The 17,842-nt window shown below is 40.0% G+C and overlaps 1 protein-coding gene across 1 annotated transcript; it reads left to right on the forward strand.

Annotated features, from left to right (window-relative positions):
- Window positions 1-7,307: 7,307 nt before the first annotated feature.
- On the forward strand, window positions 7,308-15,013 carry pgrmc1 (progesterone receptor membrane component 1). The gene is made up of 3 exons (XM_069892622.1): window positions 7,308-7,652; window positions 11,289-11,444; window positions 12,813-15,013. Exons 1-3 carry the CDS (start codon window positions 7,355-7,357, stop codon window positions 12,911-12,913), a joined length of 555 nt encoding a protein of 184 aa, XP_069748723.1. The 5' UTR covers window positions 7,308-7,354; the 3' UTR covers window positions 12,914-15,013.
- Window positions 15,014-17,842: the final 2,829 nt, after the last annotated feature.

A 17,842-nucleotide genomic window follows, 5' to 3' on the forward strand; every position in this document is an offset into this window, starting at 1 on the left:
CTTACCTCTGCAGACAAGACTCCAGTTCAGTTCAAACCATCAGCAACCCAAGCCGAGATCCGAACGTGACACAATGAGGAAACCTTCAGCGCCCAGGGACTTTCGGGAGCCCTCCTCACCCTCATGAGCCAGTCTCCAGCAATCCACAGCCTGGACTGAGTCCAGGAAACCTGTGGCTTGAGTAGAACATAGAGTCCCAAATTGGATTAGTTCAATCAAATAGGTTGTTTCTAAGCCAATTAATTCTTCCTCTGAAGTATTTCAGTTAAGTTGCTTTTGCACAGAAAAATAGTTGAGTGGCAGTGAAATTTTCCCCAAATTGTGTCTGATCCAACTGCCACACACTGTCTTTACTGTTTACATTTGACTGTAGTTCTTAAATTTACATTTGAACAATATAAGCAAATAAGATGACAATGTATTGGTTTTAATCTGAAGATATCAATGATTCTTAATTATTTTGAGATTTAATGCTGAGACAGGAAGGACAGATGTTCTTTTTTTTTCTTTGGCTTGGCTTCGGGGACGAAGATTTATGGAGGGGTAATGTCCACATCAGCTGCAGGCTCGTTTGTGGCTGACAAGTCCGATGCAGGACAGGCAGACACGGTTGCAGCGGTTGCAAGGGAAAATTGGTTGGTTGGGGTTAGGTGTTGGGTTTTTCCTCCTTTGTCTTTTGACAGTGAGGTTGGCTCTGCGGTCTTCTTCAAAGGAGGTTGCTGCCCGCCGAACTGTGAGGCGTCAAGATGCACAGTTTGAGGCAAAATCAGCCCACTGGCGGTGGTCAATGTGGCAGGCACCAAGAGCTTTCTTTAGGCAGTCCTTGTACCTCTTCTTTGGTGCACCTGTGTCTCGGTGGCCAGTGGAGAGCTCGCCATAGAACACGATCTTGGGAAGGCGATGGTCTTCCATTCTGGAGACATGACCTACCTGGCGCAGTTTGATCTTCAGCAGCGTGGATTCGATGCTGTCGGCCTCTGCCATCTCGAGTACTTAGATGTTGGAGATGAAGTCGCTCCAATGAATGTTGAGGATGGAGTGGAGACAACGCTGGTGGAAGCGTTCTAGGAGCCGTAGGTGATGCTGGTAAAGGACCCATGATTCGGAGCCGAACAGGAGTGTGGGTATGACAACGGCTCTGTATACGCTAATCTTTGTGAGGTTTTTCAGTTGTTTGTTTTTCCAGACTCTTTTGTGTAGTCTTCCAAAGGCGCTATTTGCCTTGGCGAGTCTGTTGTCTATCTCGTTGTCGATCATTGCATCCGATGAAATGATGCAGCCGAGATAGGTAAACTGGTTGACCGATTTGAGTTTTGTGTGCCCGATGGAGATGTGGGGGTCTGGTAGTCATGGTGGGGAGCTGGCTGATGGAGGACCTCAGTTTTCTTTAGGCTGACTTCCAGGCCAAACATTTTGGTAGTTTCCGCAAAACAGGACGTCAAGCGCTGAAGAGCTGGCTCTGAATGGGCAACTAAAGTGGCATCGTCTGCAAAGAGTAGTTTACGGAGAAGTTGCTCTTGTGTCTTGGTGTGAGCTTGCAGGCGCCTCAGATTGAAGAGACTGCCATCCGTGTGGTATGTAAACAATCACCAAATGTGCAGAGTCAAGCAACCTGTTTTCTTACAGAATAAAATATTCATAATTCTCTCTCCAGTTTGTTTTTACTGGGAGTGCAAAAAGGAAGGCAAATGTTCTGGTATTTCATATCGCCACACTCGAATGGCAAAAATTGACAGCAGGAAATCTGTCTTATTTTGTTTGCCCCTCTTCACTAACAGAATAATGATTTTTAAATGAATTGCCACCCACCAGTTTTTACGAGAACCTATATACATATATTACCTGCATTGATTTCAACTTCCACATGTCCTTCTCTCGTGCAGACTATTCCAGATAATGCATGTAAAACATGACTGGAATATCGAGTGTGTACTATTGATTTTTTTTTTCACTTTCAAAATAATTATTGCAGGGAAATTTTAAGTATGACATTATTTATGCACGATTTCCCTTTGATTTAGCAACAATATTTCTTACATTATTTATGCATGTTCTTACATTATTTTACGCATGATTTTCCCTTCAAACTAACTGCAATTTTACAGCACTCACTGATACAAATACTGCATGAATTATTCACTGTGACTTTCCCTGCCTTTCAGGTAAATTTGCATGGTCAAACTGCCTCATGTATCGTGATTCCAGCAAGCAAGGATTTTAGTGCATTTGCACAATGTATTTTGAGTGCCCTCCATAAAGCTTGGGACACTTCTTTTCCTCTATTTACCCCTGTGCTCCAGTTTTAAATTTGTAATCAAACATTTCATTTGATTAAAGTGACATTCCAGATTTTATTCAACATTATTTCCATATATTTTGGTTTGACCATGTAGAAATTACAGCAATTTTTATATACAGTTCACCCCTCCCCCCCATTTCAGGGCACTTAGCTTCACAGGTGTTTGTGATTATTCTGGTATGTTTAATTGCTTCATTGGTGCAGGTATAAGAGAGCTGGGCGTGCTTCAAAGCTTTTGATCACCTTTGGAGTCTGTAGTTGCCATTTTTCAACATAAGGACTAGAGTTGTATCAATGAAAGTCAAAGAAGCCATTATGAGGCTGAAAAACAAGAATAAAACAGTAAGAGACATTGCCCAGATGTTAGGATTACCAAAATCAACAGTTTGGAACAAAGAGCGTACAGGTGAGTTCAGTAATCGCAAAGGGACTGGTAGGTCAAGGAAGACTCCACTACTGATGACAGAAGAATTCTCATCATAATGAAGAAAAATCCCCAAACATCTAACCGTCAGATCAGGAACACTCTTCAGGAGGCAAGTGTGGATGTGTCAATGACTACTGTCTACAGAAGATTCCATGAACAGAAATACAGAGGCTACACTGCAAGATCCAAACCACTAGTTAGCCACAGAAACAGGATGGCCAGATTGCAGTTCACCAATGAATATTTAAAAGAGCCTGCAGAATTCTGGAAAAAGATCTTCTCAACAGACAAAACCAAGATTAATCTGTCATCAAAGTGATAGCAAGACCAAGATGTGGAGATGTAAAGGAACTGCCCGAAACATCATCTGTGAAACACAGCAGTGGAGGTGTTGTGGCCAGGGCATGTATGGCTGCCACCAGTACTGGTGAACTTATCTTCACTGATGATGTAATGCTGATGGCAGTAGCAAAATTAATTCTGAGGTTTATAGAGACTTCTTATCTGCTCAAGTTTGAACAAATGCCTCCAAACTCACTGGATGGCACTTCATCCTACAGCAAAACCATGATCCCAAACATTCTGCTAAAGCAAAAAAAAAGTTTTTGAAAACTAAAAACTGGAAAATTCTTGAATAGTCAATTAAGTCACCCACTCTAAATCCAGTTGAGTATGCTTTCCATATGGAGAAGAGAAAACTTAAGACCAGCCCTCACAATAAGCAGGAGCTGAAGATGGTTGCAGTAGATGCCTAGAAGAGCATCACCAGAGAAGATACTCAGTACCTGGTGATGTCCATGCAAAGGATATGCAACAAACTACTAAACATGATTACTTTAATACCATTGCTACGTCCCAAATATTATCAAGTCAAGTTTATTGTCTCTGATTGCACAAGTACAACCCATTGAAAGAGCGTTCTCTGGTCCTCTGTGCAAAACACACAGACACACAACCAGACATCACACATACAGACAATGATATTTATGAAACTGAAAGTATTGACAGCTACAATTATAAATTAATGATTAAAATTGAATGCACTTTTAATCCACTTTTCTCCAGTGATCAATTTTTATGCAGGACAAGAATTCATATATACAAATAAATAAATATCATTTCATCATTTCATGAATATGAGAATCTCAGATGGTGAGTGTGAGTGGTTTCTTTGGTCGTTCAGCATTCTCACTGCCTGTGGGAAGAAGCTGTTCCTCAGCCTGGTGGTACTGGCTCTGATCCTCCTGGATCTCTTTCCCAACAGAAGCAACTGAAAGATGCTGCGTGCTGGGTGGAAAAAGTTCTCAGTGATTTTGTGCACCCTCTTCAGACAACAATCCCAGTAGATCATGCTGCCATGACATGAGGGAACTATGTAGAAAAAGTACTGTAATTTCTTCATTATGATGTGAATTCTTCTGTCATCAGCCTTGGAATATCAATCCCTTTGTGATTACTGAGCTCACCAGTTTTTCTTCTCAGTGATGTTCCAGTCTGTTGGTTTTGGTAATCCTCAGATTTGGTTGATGTCTCTTACTATTTTATTCTTGTTTTTTTCTGCCTTATAATGGCTGCTTTGACTTCATTAGCACAACTCTAGTCCTTGTTTGGAAAAATGGCAACTACAGACTCCAAAGGTGATCAAAAGCTTTGAAGCTAGCCTAGCTCTCTTCTACCTGCCCCAATGAAGCAATTAAACATACCAGAGTACTCGCAAATACTTGTGAAACCTAATGTCCCAAACATTATGGTGCCCTGAAATGAGGGGACTATGTCTAAAAAGTCCTGTAATTTCTACATTGTCATACCAAAATGTATATAAAAATAACCTTGAGTAAAATCTGGAATGTGCATTTTATTGACATGTGAATGGCTTGATTACAAATTTAAAACTATGGAGCACAGGGGCAAATAAAGGAACAAAGTGTCATTGTCCCAAACATTCTACAGGGCACTGCATAACCAATATTTCAGGCCTGAGTCCTTGAAGCTCTAGGCTTTTTGTGGTTTTACTACAATCACAGCGCCTGCAGAATTTTGTGTTTCACCATGTAAATTTCTGGTAATTTTTGTTAGAAAACAAGGCTAGAAAACTAAGTAAATGTAGTTGAAAAAATGTCAGTATCAAATTTTTATTCCTTAATGATTTTGATACTTTCATTAATCACAAAATTTGTTAAAATAAAACGATCTTAGTTCTTCACGTATGCAATGAGGAGAAGCATTATAATTGTAGCTGTCAATACTTTCAGTTTCAGCAGGTATTCTTGGAATTAGTGATTTGCAGGCAATCTTGCTGACTCAAGTCACTCAAATTAAACAGACTGTTCAGGTCTGTTCAGTAATGGGATTGTCTTCTCAGTGACCTAGATAATTCATTTCAGGTTTTTTTTGGAAAAGTTTACTCATCATTGCATCAAATACACAAAGAATTCAATAATATAACATCGATCATTTACTCACGCATAATGAATCAATAAAAAGGACTTTTAAATTTTTCTCCCCAACCTCTCTCCCTCCCAAAAGAAAAAAAGGAAAAGGAAAGAACACCTATTGCTACATAAATAATATTCATTGACTGTTATTATAGTCTCTAATTGAGTGGTGTGGGATTAATTTGAGCTTCTGACAGTCTGTCGGCGCCAGTGGGAAGATGATTGAAGGATGTCACCCATCATATATGCTAAACCTGTTGCAAATCATCAGCCTGTGTAATAAAGAGATTTAGTCCAATGAAATAACTCCTTTCTGCCCAGTTATCATCAATTTCCAATCAGTGCTAGAAATGCATAAATGAAATTGATTTTAAAAATTGATCACTGGAGAAAAGTGGATTAAAAGTGCATTCAATTTTTATCATTAAGCTCCAACCCTGCAAAATGATATGGATTTGGCTGTTCGTTACAAATAATGATAAACTATTGAGGGAGGGCAGAGTCTGAAGTACTTAGGTTGAGGTTGGTAGGTCATTCCCAGATATGCGAAGGCAGGAAAATGGGTTTGAAAGGAAAAACATATCAGTTATGATTCGAATGATGGAGCAGACTCAATGGGCTGAATGGTCTAATTCTGCTCCTACAACTTATGGTCTAACATTGCCATTCTCAACCTTTTATCAGCAATGGTCCTGTTAGGACTCTGCTCAAGGTTTATGGGGCCCCTTCCCCTATGAGTTTTGTGTCTGCTTACTGCTGCAGCCGTACATCACACTAACATTTTTAGAGCCATGTAAAGAAAACAATTTTCAGAGTTTAAGATTACAATGACATGGAAGATCAATGAACATCAAGCAAGGGCAGCATGGGAGCCCTGTGGTGAAGTATATTCAGGTGCCTGACGGCTGCAAGTAAGAAACTGTCTTTGAGCCTATTGGTGTGTGTTTCCACACTCTTAAGCCTTCTCCTTGATGGGTGGAGGGAGAAGAGAGGATGTCCAGGATATGATGAGTCTTTCAGTATGTTGGCTACCATGGAGGAGAGGGAAGTTTGCATAAGGTTCTGACTTGCATTCACTACCTTCTGTAGCTTCTTCTGACCTTGAGCAGAACAGCTCCTTGACCAGATTATGATGCATCCACCGAGAATGGTTTTCTCATAATTCCCATAATTTTGTAAACTTCAATCAGGTCTCCCCTCAACCTCTAACACTCCAAAGAAAAAAACCCAGGTTCAAAACAAAATCTCCACATTAGCTCATAATCTATTATCCAAGCAGCATCCAAATTATTCTGTACTCTCTAAAGCCTCCACAATCTTCTCTAATGGGCAAATACTGCCCATTATACTCCAAGAAGGGCCTAACTAAAGATTTATGCAATGCTCGAACCATCACTGCCAGTCTTTCTTGTTTAACTAAAGTTTTATGCAGCTGTAACATGGCCTCCTTACTCTTCTACTAAATGCCCCAACAAACTAAGGTAAATCTCCTCTGCGCTCTCCCACCACCACATTTTTATTCAGGTATCTGTCTGCTTTTTGTTCACACTTTGGCAAAGGGCTCAGACTCAGACCAGCATAGCCATTTTTCAAGCTCCAGGCACCTTTCCACTTCATTCGCCCCTTTTCCACTGGCACCTTGTCCCAAAAATTAACGGGGAATTAACCGGTTAAGGGTCCAGTGAGAAAGGAAAGCAGTCAGTACGGCAGCGTCAAATCACGCCGGGGACTGACGGCCTCTACCCCTACTCAAATCTCTGGTGCTGATTCAACCACTGGAAAAAAGGACAGCAGAGTCACCCGTTTCCTGTTGAAGGGAGGTTCTCGGATCCCGCAGGTGAGCTGTGTTCAGTGGAAAAGCACTCAGTGACCCAGTTCAAGGTGGCCCAGAGGAAACAGCACAGCTTCCTATCCCTGGACACCGGCTTGGCCAATGAACTGAGATGCCAGTGGAAAAAGGCCTCATGTGGTCAAGTGTCCTGCCCTGCTGTTAACCTGCCCTCTCCCCTTTCACTGGACTTCCTTGCCTGTTCTCCCCGGAAACCTGCCAATGGGTAGGAGGTCCAGCGAGGCGGGGCGCAGAGCAGTTGCTGGTCCTCCAGCGGTGGGGGCGCTGTGCGGAGACGAGTAGCCCGGAGACGCATTGGTGGACGCGAGGGGTGTTCACTGCTCGCTGACAGGCGACGGAGCAAAATGGCGGACGAAGCGGTGCAGAGTCCCGTGGCACCCGGAGTGTTACAAGAAATCTTCACCAGCCCTCTCAACGTCAGCTTACTCTGCCTCTGCCTCTTCCTGCTCTACAAAATCGTGCGGGGCGAGCGGCCGGCGGCTAGTGTCGATGTGGAGCCAGACGAGAAGCTGCCCCGCCTCAGGAGGGACTTCACCCTGGCCGAGCTGCGGCGCTTCGACGGCAAACAGGACCCGCGCATCCTCATCGCCGTCAGGGGCAAGGTCTTCGATGTGACCCGCGGGAAGAAGTTCTACGGAGAAGGTGTGGGCCACGTCCCCGAGAGTGGGAGCGCTTCCCCTTCCCCACTCCCTCTACCCCACACCCTCTCCCCATCCCCCCCACACCCTTTCCCCCACCCCCCACCCCCCACGTCCTTTCCCCCACCCCCCACGTCCTTTCCCCCACCCCCCACGTCCTTTCCCCCACCCCCCACGTCCTTTCCCCCACCCCCCACGCCCTTTCCCCCACCCCCCACCCTCTCCCCCCTCTACACTCTTCCCACCCTCCACCAGCAGCATCCCCCTCACCCTCCCTGTCCTGGCAGCATCCCCCTTACTTTCCCAGCTTCCCTCTCTTTGCACACCTCTTGTCCCTACAACCCTCACGCCTTTCGTCTCCCTACTTGGTAGTTCATATCCACTGCATTTCAAACACAAGCTCCAAGTAATTCTGTAGGTCAAAGTTTGAGGCTGTTACACCTTTAGGCTTTAAATTTTGAAAATCTGATAATTTTGAATATCTTTTTGTCTAGTTCCAGTTACTGTTCTCGTGATCTGTTCTACTTGTTAAGTAATTGCAGTGAGATAAAAATTAGGTCTGACTTGTGTATTTCACAATACTAAAAGAAAATCATTTAGTTGTAGCAGTGTCATCTATCGTTGAATGTTTTTCTGTATCATTACTGTAATTAAATATTTTGAATTATTAATGAATGAAATAACAAATCTATTGCCATTGATGTGCCAAAAATTAACATATGCATTGAGATCAGTTGAATGGGCTGATTTGTCAATTAGTTTAGTGAACAATATTGTTCTAACTTGATAAAATCTCAAAATGGAACAATTTAAGTGAAATCATTAAAACCTCATTCTTCAGATCCTATTAGTTCAAGGTAAGTGAGGCATTGAAGTGAAGAATAAACAAAATAGTAGAGACATGGGTAAGGTCAATAGTCATAGGTTTTTTTCCCTAGGATATGGGGAATCTAAAGCTAGAGGCCATAGATTTAAAAGGATCCTGAGGATCCATCTCCATGCATGGAGCAAGCTGCTAGGGAAAGTGATAGAAGAGGGGACGTGGTTAAGAAAGGATTGGAGGGTTTTGGGGCAAACATGGGCAAATAAGACTAGTTTGGATGGCATGAATATGTTGGACTGAAGGGCCTATCTTCATGCTGTAGAACTCTGTCTCTATGACATCTTGAATACATGTTTTTCTTCCTCATTCATTTTTATTGTAGAACTAACTGCATGAATAAATATCAATAATCAACTTTAAATTTGACAGCAAGTTCCTTTTAAAGGAAGTTTTTGAATGGTTTGGGGTTGTATTTGGAGTTGCTTTAAATTTTATGTTTCTCTGCATCCATTTGGAAGATTACAAGCAATTTGACTACTGCTTCAGAAATGCCACTGGAAAATGCGGTGTAAGAGTAAAATGTAGAGTTAATGGAGGATATTAAAGATAACTTTAAACAAAGTTTGAGAAGATTTTAGTTTTACTAATCTTTCTGGAACAACAGACAATAGATTATTTACTGAAGTGGGTGAACTCATTCAATATCACTTCTGATTATGGGTCTGAAAGCAAATCTGCTTCAAAATATTTCTGAATTTATTACATATAAATAGATCATCAATTTTGTGTGGCTAAATTTTAAAGTATAATTGTAAATTTTTGATGTGGACCTATTCTCAGTGTTTTAAATGCATGTAATTTGACCATTTTGAGGAAACACAAGAAGTTTGTTCATTTTGAATGTTGTTAATTAAACTATTTTCCTAAATATTCTCAGGGCTTTGCAATTTGATTATCCATGACAAAAGCCAACACAGCCAGCATGGTAAATGGAACAGATGCCACTTTCAAACTTAAGAGTCTGATCCTCAAAGCAAATCAAAACTGCAATGGCAACACAAAATGCTGAAAGTACTCCACAAATCATCTTTGGAAAAGGAGACAATTAAAATGTTATAACAGTGGCCTTTCATGAGAATTTGATAGGCAGTCTCAAGTACAGATTTTGAAGATCAAAGACACTTTTTATCATAGGGTGATAGACCATTCAACACTATTATAGCACCAGCGACCTGGGTTCGAATATGGTGCTATCTGTAGGTCCCCCCACCCCAGTCTGCGTGGGTTTGCTCTGGGTGTTCCAATTTCCTCCCATCTTTCAAAAATGTATGGGGTTTGTAGGCTAATTGGTGTATTTGGGTGGCAATGGCTTGTGGGCCAGAATGGTTTGTAACTGCTGTATGTCTAAATTTAAACTTATTAGATCATATTTTCAATGAGAGTTTTTGAATCCTGGATTAGGATTGGCTAGCATTTGGCTGTGGAATTTTCCAAAGGGGAGAGATTAAACAGGCTGGCCCTATATATACTTTTTGCAAATTTAGAATGAGCAAACACAATTTTTAATGTTTTTGGATTTTAAAGGAAAGGATGGTTACAGAGTTAGTGCAGTTAAGTGGCACTGAGGTTAAACGTCTGTCAAATAAAGATCTCAAAAAGCAAAAAAAAAATCCACAGGTCCTGCAGCATCTATTTTAATTTGGAGGTGCAGCATGGTAACAGGCTCTTTGGGCCCAGGAACTTGTTTTGCTCAAATACACCAATTAACCTACAGACCTACAAGCTCATTGGGGAGGAAACTCACACAGATACGGAGAGAATATAGAATGCCTTACAGCCTGCACCAGAGTCACAGACACGGAGAGAATATAGAATGCCTTACAGCCTGCACCAGAGTCAAGTAAATTGCCATGCTAACCCCGTGCTGCCCAATGCCAGTTGTGCTGTATGTCCAGGAATGGTCTTAATGTATCAGATATAATTCCAACCTGATAGTTTCCCAATGTTGCATCACCCATTTCTATCTCCTTCCCAGAATTCACAAACAGAATTGCCCTGACAGATCCATTGTTTTTGTCTGCTTCTACCCCATTGAATTTATCTCTTCCTACCTTGCCACCATGTTGACCCCCTCTCGTCCAGACCCTTTCCACCTATATTTGGGCACCAATCTCATTCTCCACCTCTGAAGAAATCCAGTTTTCCAGCCTCTACTGCTTTATATTCACCATGGATGTGTGTTCCCTATACATATCTATTCCCTTTGGAAGACCAGAAGACCCTCCACTTCTTTCTTAAAAGTAGAGCAATTGAGACCCCATTGACTAACAATCTCCTCTGCATGAAGGAACATCCTCACCCTTAACAACTTCAACTTTGACTCCTCCCATTTCCTCCAGATATAGATGAAATGTACTCTTTAATATTTATGTGGATTTTTCCTTCTATCATTCCCCAACCCCACACAGGCATAGAGTCCCTCTGGTCTTCACTTTCTACTCCTCCAGTTTCTGCGCCCAACCTGAAACATTAACCTTTTTTACTCATGAATGCTGTTTGATCTGCTGAGTTCGTCCAGCAAATCTGTTTTCGTCTTAGCTTTTGTTTCTCTCATTTCATTTGTTTCGGTTTCATATCTTAGTTGATTTCCCTCAAATAAATCCTCTTAAACTAGAAAAAGAACTTGAGCTGTTTCCAGTTAGTTTTTATTGGCATTGTTTTTGTTGAGGTAATTTCATTAGTTGTATTTGTTTAATCGATGGAAAATATCAGTTGAAGGAAAATACCACACTAATAAATTACGTTTGTTTTGGTTAGGCGGTCCTTATGGTATTTTTGGTGGAAGAGATGCATCGAGGGGCCTTGCTACATTTTGTCTGGATAAAGAGGCACTGATGGAAGAAGATGATGACTTGTCTGATCTCAATGCTATGCAAATGGAAAGTCTTCAAGAGTGGGAAATGCAATTTAGTCGTAAGTCTTATGGATTGATCAGGATCTGGAGTTACAGTTGTGTGATTGTTGTCCAAGAGATCTATCAGAATTAATTTAGGGCTGTTACCTTGAAGAAGTGGGAGACAACAGAATTAAATTCAGTTGTTTTGAGCAACCCTGTAACCTTTAGGATTTTGTTTCAGTTTCTACAAAACATTTCTATCTCAGTGGATTAAAAAAGTTGTGTTCATGTACAATTATATGGAATCAGCACAAAGTGTAAAAATCAGCAAGTTCTTAGCTGAAATCTGCATTTTAATATTGTGACATTGGGTGATGGGCTCTCATAGGAGTGTTTATTGCTGTTTTCCATAGCTAGCTCAACCTGATTATAGTCAGTGTCAGTGGAATTATGGGTTAACATTGTGGAGGAGGCAAGCATATATAAATTTACACAGTATAACTATGCATATTGGATAATAAAAACCAGTATGATATATTGCTTCATTCACAATTATTTGGGTTTTAATCGATCTTAGATTGTTATAGGTGCAGTTTAAAAATAAGCCCCTTCATGAAAGAAATTCTTTCACTGCAGCTGAGATCATGATCAGAATTTCTCTTGGCTGATGTTGCTTCAGCCACATAAAAATTAACATTTTTTAAAATCATAATGTCTATGCAATTCTCCTGCCTGCTATGTTTTCAAGTTTAAAAAGCACAAATTTGCCAAAGGTTATCATAAACAAGTCTATATCAGTTCCATCTTCAGCATCAGATGTATTAGTGAAAATTGATCTTTTGTGTTTACTAATCTGGGACTGGAATAATATTATGCAACTGCTTGTGTTTGGATTCTTACACTTGTCTAATTTTTAAAAATATAATAATTATTAATATATACCAATATGCACAGGGTTTTGACATAAATCAGTAATATGTGTCTTGTGAGTCTTGGTCAACCCTAGCTAGTGGAGGTCCACCTCTGACATTCAGTCCACCTCATTGTAAAGATTACAAGAAACTATGGAACCCACAGATTAAACCAAGTCACCCCATGGGCTGATAGACAATCAAGGAGATTTCTTCACAATGTTCTCCAGTGAAGGCTTGAAGATGAGAAAAATAAAACTTGTGCTGTTATCCAGGAGATGCTCTGATTTATTGACTGCAGTGGGTAGTTGGAACTAATGTTGATTTAGCAAAAATATGCTGATATGAATACTTGGTGTTTTGTGGATAATCTATGGGTGGAGAAAGGTGGAATGTTCTCTTTCTCTCTCTCCCCAGAAGACTGGATTAGGGACTGCCCCTGCGTTCAAATTTCATACTTTTGGCACAAGCAATTAAATTATTGTTAATTCTACCAAAGGTGGCCTTGCAGTCATTTATACCGATGTTTTTCAGAGAGGTACATCTATGTTGGAAAACTCCTGAAGCCTGGGGAAGAGCCTACCGAATACACAGATGAAGAAGATACAAAAGAAGCCAAAGAATTGAATGAGTGAAGTTCTGCAGTTTGGAGAGATCTATTTTTATAGAGTCGATCACACAACAAGAACAATGAATTTTTGGAGTCAATTTCTTTGGCCCAGAGAGGGCTTGATTTTTCAAAACTGTTCAGAACTCGTTGCTCAGCAGATTTTTTTTGTTAGAGTATCGAGTAAAAGTTTGAAAAATGTTACGTTCTATGTAGGCAGTTTGTCATTTCAAATAACATTGAAGTAGAAATATTGTAAATCCATACTAACACTATTCATTCTAGTCAAAAATAAGCCACCTAATCTGATTAAACTGCTCAGATCATTTAGGTGAATCAGACCAAAATTGCCTAATTTCTTTAATGTTAGAGGATTAAAGGCCTTTACTATATTTTGGTAAGTAAATTAATAATTTCTACATCAAAATCTGCCACAAGTCCATCCCATTGATGTCAGCATTTACTCTTTTGCAAGAACATTTTGCATTAATCACATTCATGCAGAGCTAATCTTTATCTGTTTGAAGTTTAGCCTCTGCCTGTGTTGCCAAAGAATTGAGCAACAGTCAATTTATTGTTGTGTCGTCACTGTAAAGTCAGTTAATTTTGTGCAGTGGTGTAATTTTTTTCTCGTTGTGCAACACTAATCACATGGCAGTGTCTGTCAGTGTACCACAATAAGACATAATTCCTAGGGGTTGATTTTGTAGGAACTTTCCTGCAGAGTCCATGGATTAGAATCACATTCTGTTTAAAATGATGATCTTATGAACTTTGATGATTTGAATGTGCATGCAAATTTATTCCAGGAGGATGTTTAATTTCATTACTTTTTCTAATTAAATAATGTGATCTTTTATGTGCTTTTGTCTTATCTGACTACTTTCGTCAGATGTTTAGTACCTTTATCTTGTATATCCACTGAGGTCATCATCTGAAGAAGGACAAAATGTGATTTCTTTAATGGATTGACTTTTTGAAAATATTAAACACCCATTTATTGCCTAACAAAGTATAGAATCTGTTCAAAGATAATCTACGTAATATGCGAACCATGATTATTTTTGTTGAAATATGATTTTTTAATTCAGGGGTGGGGATGTATTTATGCAAAAATTGAAAATGAAATATTCTACAGAAATCCTTTGAAGACTTGGCAAGAATTCAGTAAAATTGATAATGTAGCTACCAGGAACCAAGAGGTATAGATTTCATAATAATTCAGTGAGTCAGAATAACTATGAACCATGGGTAATTTAAGTCGTTCTGGAAAGACCCCTACTGACCCACTCGCATCGATCCTCTGAGACAAGGTTTCACATCAATAATAACATGTGTTTCAACATTCTTAATTTATGCTTGCAAGGTCATATCGATGTCTTTTAGTTATTTTCATAGTTGAAATTTGAGTGTGCTTAATCTTTGGAGAAAGTTGGGGAATTTGATTTCACTTATCCATCTTAAAATGCTATTAAAAGAGTTATCTGCTAATATCCTCAATCACAAAACATTGCTATTAATGCATCTAACAATTAAAATAGTTGGGCAGTGAATGGATATGTGTTGATGACAAAAATAAACTGGCATATTTCCATTTCATTACCGCTTAACCATATAAGGTCAAAATTGGGCCATTTTGCAGTAAGTACTGTGCAAGCTATATTGGGATTGTTGAATTCAGTATTCATATTGAATCTTTCCATGTTGGAAATGTTCCTTGCTCTATGAAATTTGAAACTCGCTTATTTATGGTAATGTTTTGGTCCCCAGTATTTACTGCTCTTAAGTGAGCAAACTAAAAGGAACATTTAATCTGAATGTGACTCAATTTTTTGTTTGTTACAGCAGGTCAGATAGGAAAAGCTTGCAACAGCCCTTAACCTCAAACCAGTTGTTTCTTCCTTATGTTGGAACAGAAGCAGAGAGATTTGGCCAAGGGTAAAGAAATCATAAATGCAATGTTGTCTGTGAATAAATCCATTCAGGGACACAGATATGATAATTGACTTGGGCTTCCTGATAATATAGGGTAGATAATGTAGAGAAATTATAAGCTTGAGCACATTATGGAAAATAGCTTGAAAGGTTGTTTCTAAAAATGGTTCAAATAAAACAATCATTTATTTTACTTTTTTATTATACAACCTGCTCATGGTGTTCTTGTTTACAATTTTCTGTCCCAGCTCATTATCTTCAGCCTCCAGATTCAGTGACATAAACTCACACTTAATTTTGCAGTCTCAATGCTATTCGACAATTTTGAATGGTTCTGCTGCTCCAACTTGCATTCTCCATCTTTTATTTCTTGTCTCACTATTTTTTGTCATTAATCTTCTGCATAACATATGTTCCCTTTATTCTCAAGATGACAAGAAAAAGGAACTGAAGCAGGCCATTTGGCCCATCGAGCCTGCTTGGAAACCTCCCTGAGCTAAACTGTTCTCGTATCTAGTTCCAAGTTCCGGCCTTGTCCCCATATCCCATGATACCCTGACTGGATACCTCTCATTTTCCCCTTTAAATTCCCCCAATGATCCTGCCCCCACAGCTGCAGGTGGGAATGAATCCCACAAATCTCATAATTTCTTGTGTCCTCTTGTCCTGGAATCTCCCTTTCTCCCTATCTTAAAAGTTTGTCTTTCAATATATTGCCCTGAATATTAACTGTTTCTTTTCCTTTGAAAACTGCCTGATTTAATCTTTACATTCCTATCTTAATTTTGGATAAATGGTACTCAAGCCATCTCATTGAATTAGACAGATGCAAGCAACTTTTTTAGTGAATCCATTATGATAAAATGAACAAAAGTAATCATAATCAAATAATTTATGCTGGAATATGAAGTGAAATTATAAAATGCTGGAAATACTCAGTGGTCAGACAACAATCAAAGAGAGAAAAAGACTGTTTCAGATAAAGGATTATCAGAACATTGAATAATGTTAACTTTTTAACACAGTGAGCTATGTTTCTGATTTGTGCTTCAACACTCAACAAGAGTTTACTAGCATTTTGTTTAATTGGTGGAAATTAGATATAGAAGTACAAGCCCTCAGAAATTTAATTCAAAAAAATTTAGCTATATTTTTGGAGTTCAAATTCTATCAATAGACCAAGTAGAGAGAAATAATTCTTGAACAAGTCCTTTTCTTAATCAGGGACTTGATCGTTGCCAATATAGCTATTCCTCGTTGTTTGATCACTTGTAACTCTTGGGCTCCTGCCTTATTAGTGCATGAAATAAATAGGTTTCGTTACAGTTCTCCAGCACCAAATATCTTCCATCCAGGAGCTGCAGTAATTATGCACTGACATTTCACTATTCAATCCATGAAAGAAGTCCTCTTTCTGTTAGGTTTCCCTCTGAACTGTTTGAAATAACTCTGAAAATAGATTTGTGAGCATTTTATCAATGAATCATTAGCTGATATATCAGAATTTATTGTCGTGAGATTCGGTGTTTTGCAGCAGTGTATATTACATTCATATTATAACCATCTTACAACATTTATATAAAGTAAAAAAAAATAGTACATGAAGCAGTAAGGCAGAGTCTTTGGTTTATTGATTATTCAGGAATCTGATGGCAGTGGGGAAGAAGCTGTCCTTGTGCTGCTGAGTGCTGTGTTTAGGCTCCTGTATCTTTTCCCCAATGGTAGCAGAGTGAAGAGGCCATGGCTTGGGTGGTGGGGGTCTTTTGAGGATAGAGGCTGCTTTTTTAAGACACTGCCTCATGTAGATGCCCTCAATGGAGTGAAGTCTGGTGCCTTTGATGTCGCAGGCCAAGTTGACAACCCTCTGGAGTTTATTCTTGTCCTGACAGTTGGTGCCTCTGTACCCGGCAGTGATGCAACCAGCCAGAATGCTCACCATGGTAGACCTGTAGAAGTTTTCTAAGCTCTTTGGTGACAAACCAAACTGCCTCAAACACCGCAAGGTATAGCCGCTGATGAAACTTCTTTGTGATTGCGTCAACATGGAGGCTCCAGGACAGATCCTTGGAGATGTTGACACCCAGGAATTTGAAGTTCTTGACCCTCTCCACTACTGAGCCCTCGATGAGTTGTGGTTGTGTTCCCCTGACTTCCTCCTTGGTTTTGCTGACGTTGAGCGCAAGGTTGTTACACCATTCAATGAGCGGATCTATCTCCCTCCCTCATTGCCATTTGTGATTCTGTTGACAAGTGTGTCATCAGAAAACTTGGAATAAAGGAATTAACAAAAGATCAAATAAACATTAATCTTTAAAAATCGATAATTATTACCTAATCCTTGGTATTATTGAAATCTCCAGTCCATTAACACAATGATGCATGTCAGTGATTAACTGATTTTTATTTCCATTCTCTTATATGTCCTGAGTCAATTACTTTAATGTCAACCATCAGCCATAGAGAGTAATAGATAAACATTTCATGTCAATGATCCTGGAAAAGTGACTAACAACAACTCGAGTTTTAAACAGCTCAAGCAGGTACAACAACAACTCCAGCAGCAGACCTATGAGCCAGGTAAAGAAGACACGATCACATGGATGCAGAGGTGGTGGGGGGGGGGGGGGGGGGGGGTGGGCTACAAGCTGAAATGCTGGGACCTGAGGCTTCCACTTCCTACTGTCCTGGCCAACTTGCAATCCTTTGAAAACAAACGATGAACTTCAAGCCAGACATCAACATCAGAAAGACATCAGGGAGTGCTGTGTGATGTTTCTTTGGCTTGGCTTCGCGGACGAAGATTTATGGAGGGGGTAAAAAGTCCACGTCAGCTGCAGGCTCGTTTGTGGCTGACCAGTCCGATGCGGGACAGGCAGACACGATTGCAGCGGTTGCAAGGGAAAATTGGTTGGTTGGGGTTGGGTGTTGGGTTTTTCCTCCTTTGCCTTTTGTCAGTGAGGTGGGCTCTGCGGTCTTCTTCAAAGGAGGCTGCTGCCCGCCAAACTGTGAGGCGCCAAGATGC

The sequence above is a fragment of the Narcine bancroftii genome, chromosome 8 (assembly GCF_036971445.1).
Source record: "Narcine bancroftii isolate sNarBan1 chromosome 8, sNarBan1.hap1, whole genome shotgun sequence".
Classification (NCBI taxonomy): domain Eukaryota; kingdom Metazoa; phylum Chordata; class Chondrichthyes; order Torpediniformes; family Narcinidae; genus Narcine; species Narcine bancroftii.

Bases quoted from the DNA above. Each gene is read 5' to 3' on its own strand.
- pgrmc1 (XM_069892622.1), top strand. From the start codon at position 7,355: ATGGCGGACGAAGCGGTGCAGAGTCCCGTGGCACCCGGAGTGTTACAA. The intron at 7,653-11,288 runs GTGTGGGCCACG...TGTTTTGGTTAG, and splicing joins GAAGAAGTTCTACGGAGAAG to GCGGTCCTTATGGTATTTTT. The intron at 11,445-12,812 runs GTAAGTCTTATG...GATGTTTTTCAG, and splicing joins GTGGGAAATGCAATTTAGTC to AGAGGTACATCTATGTTGGA.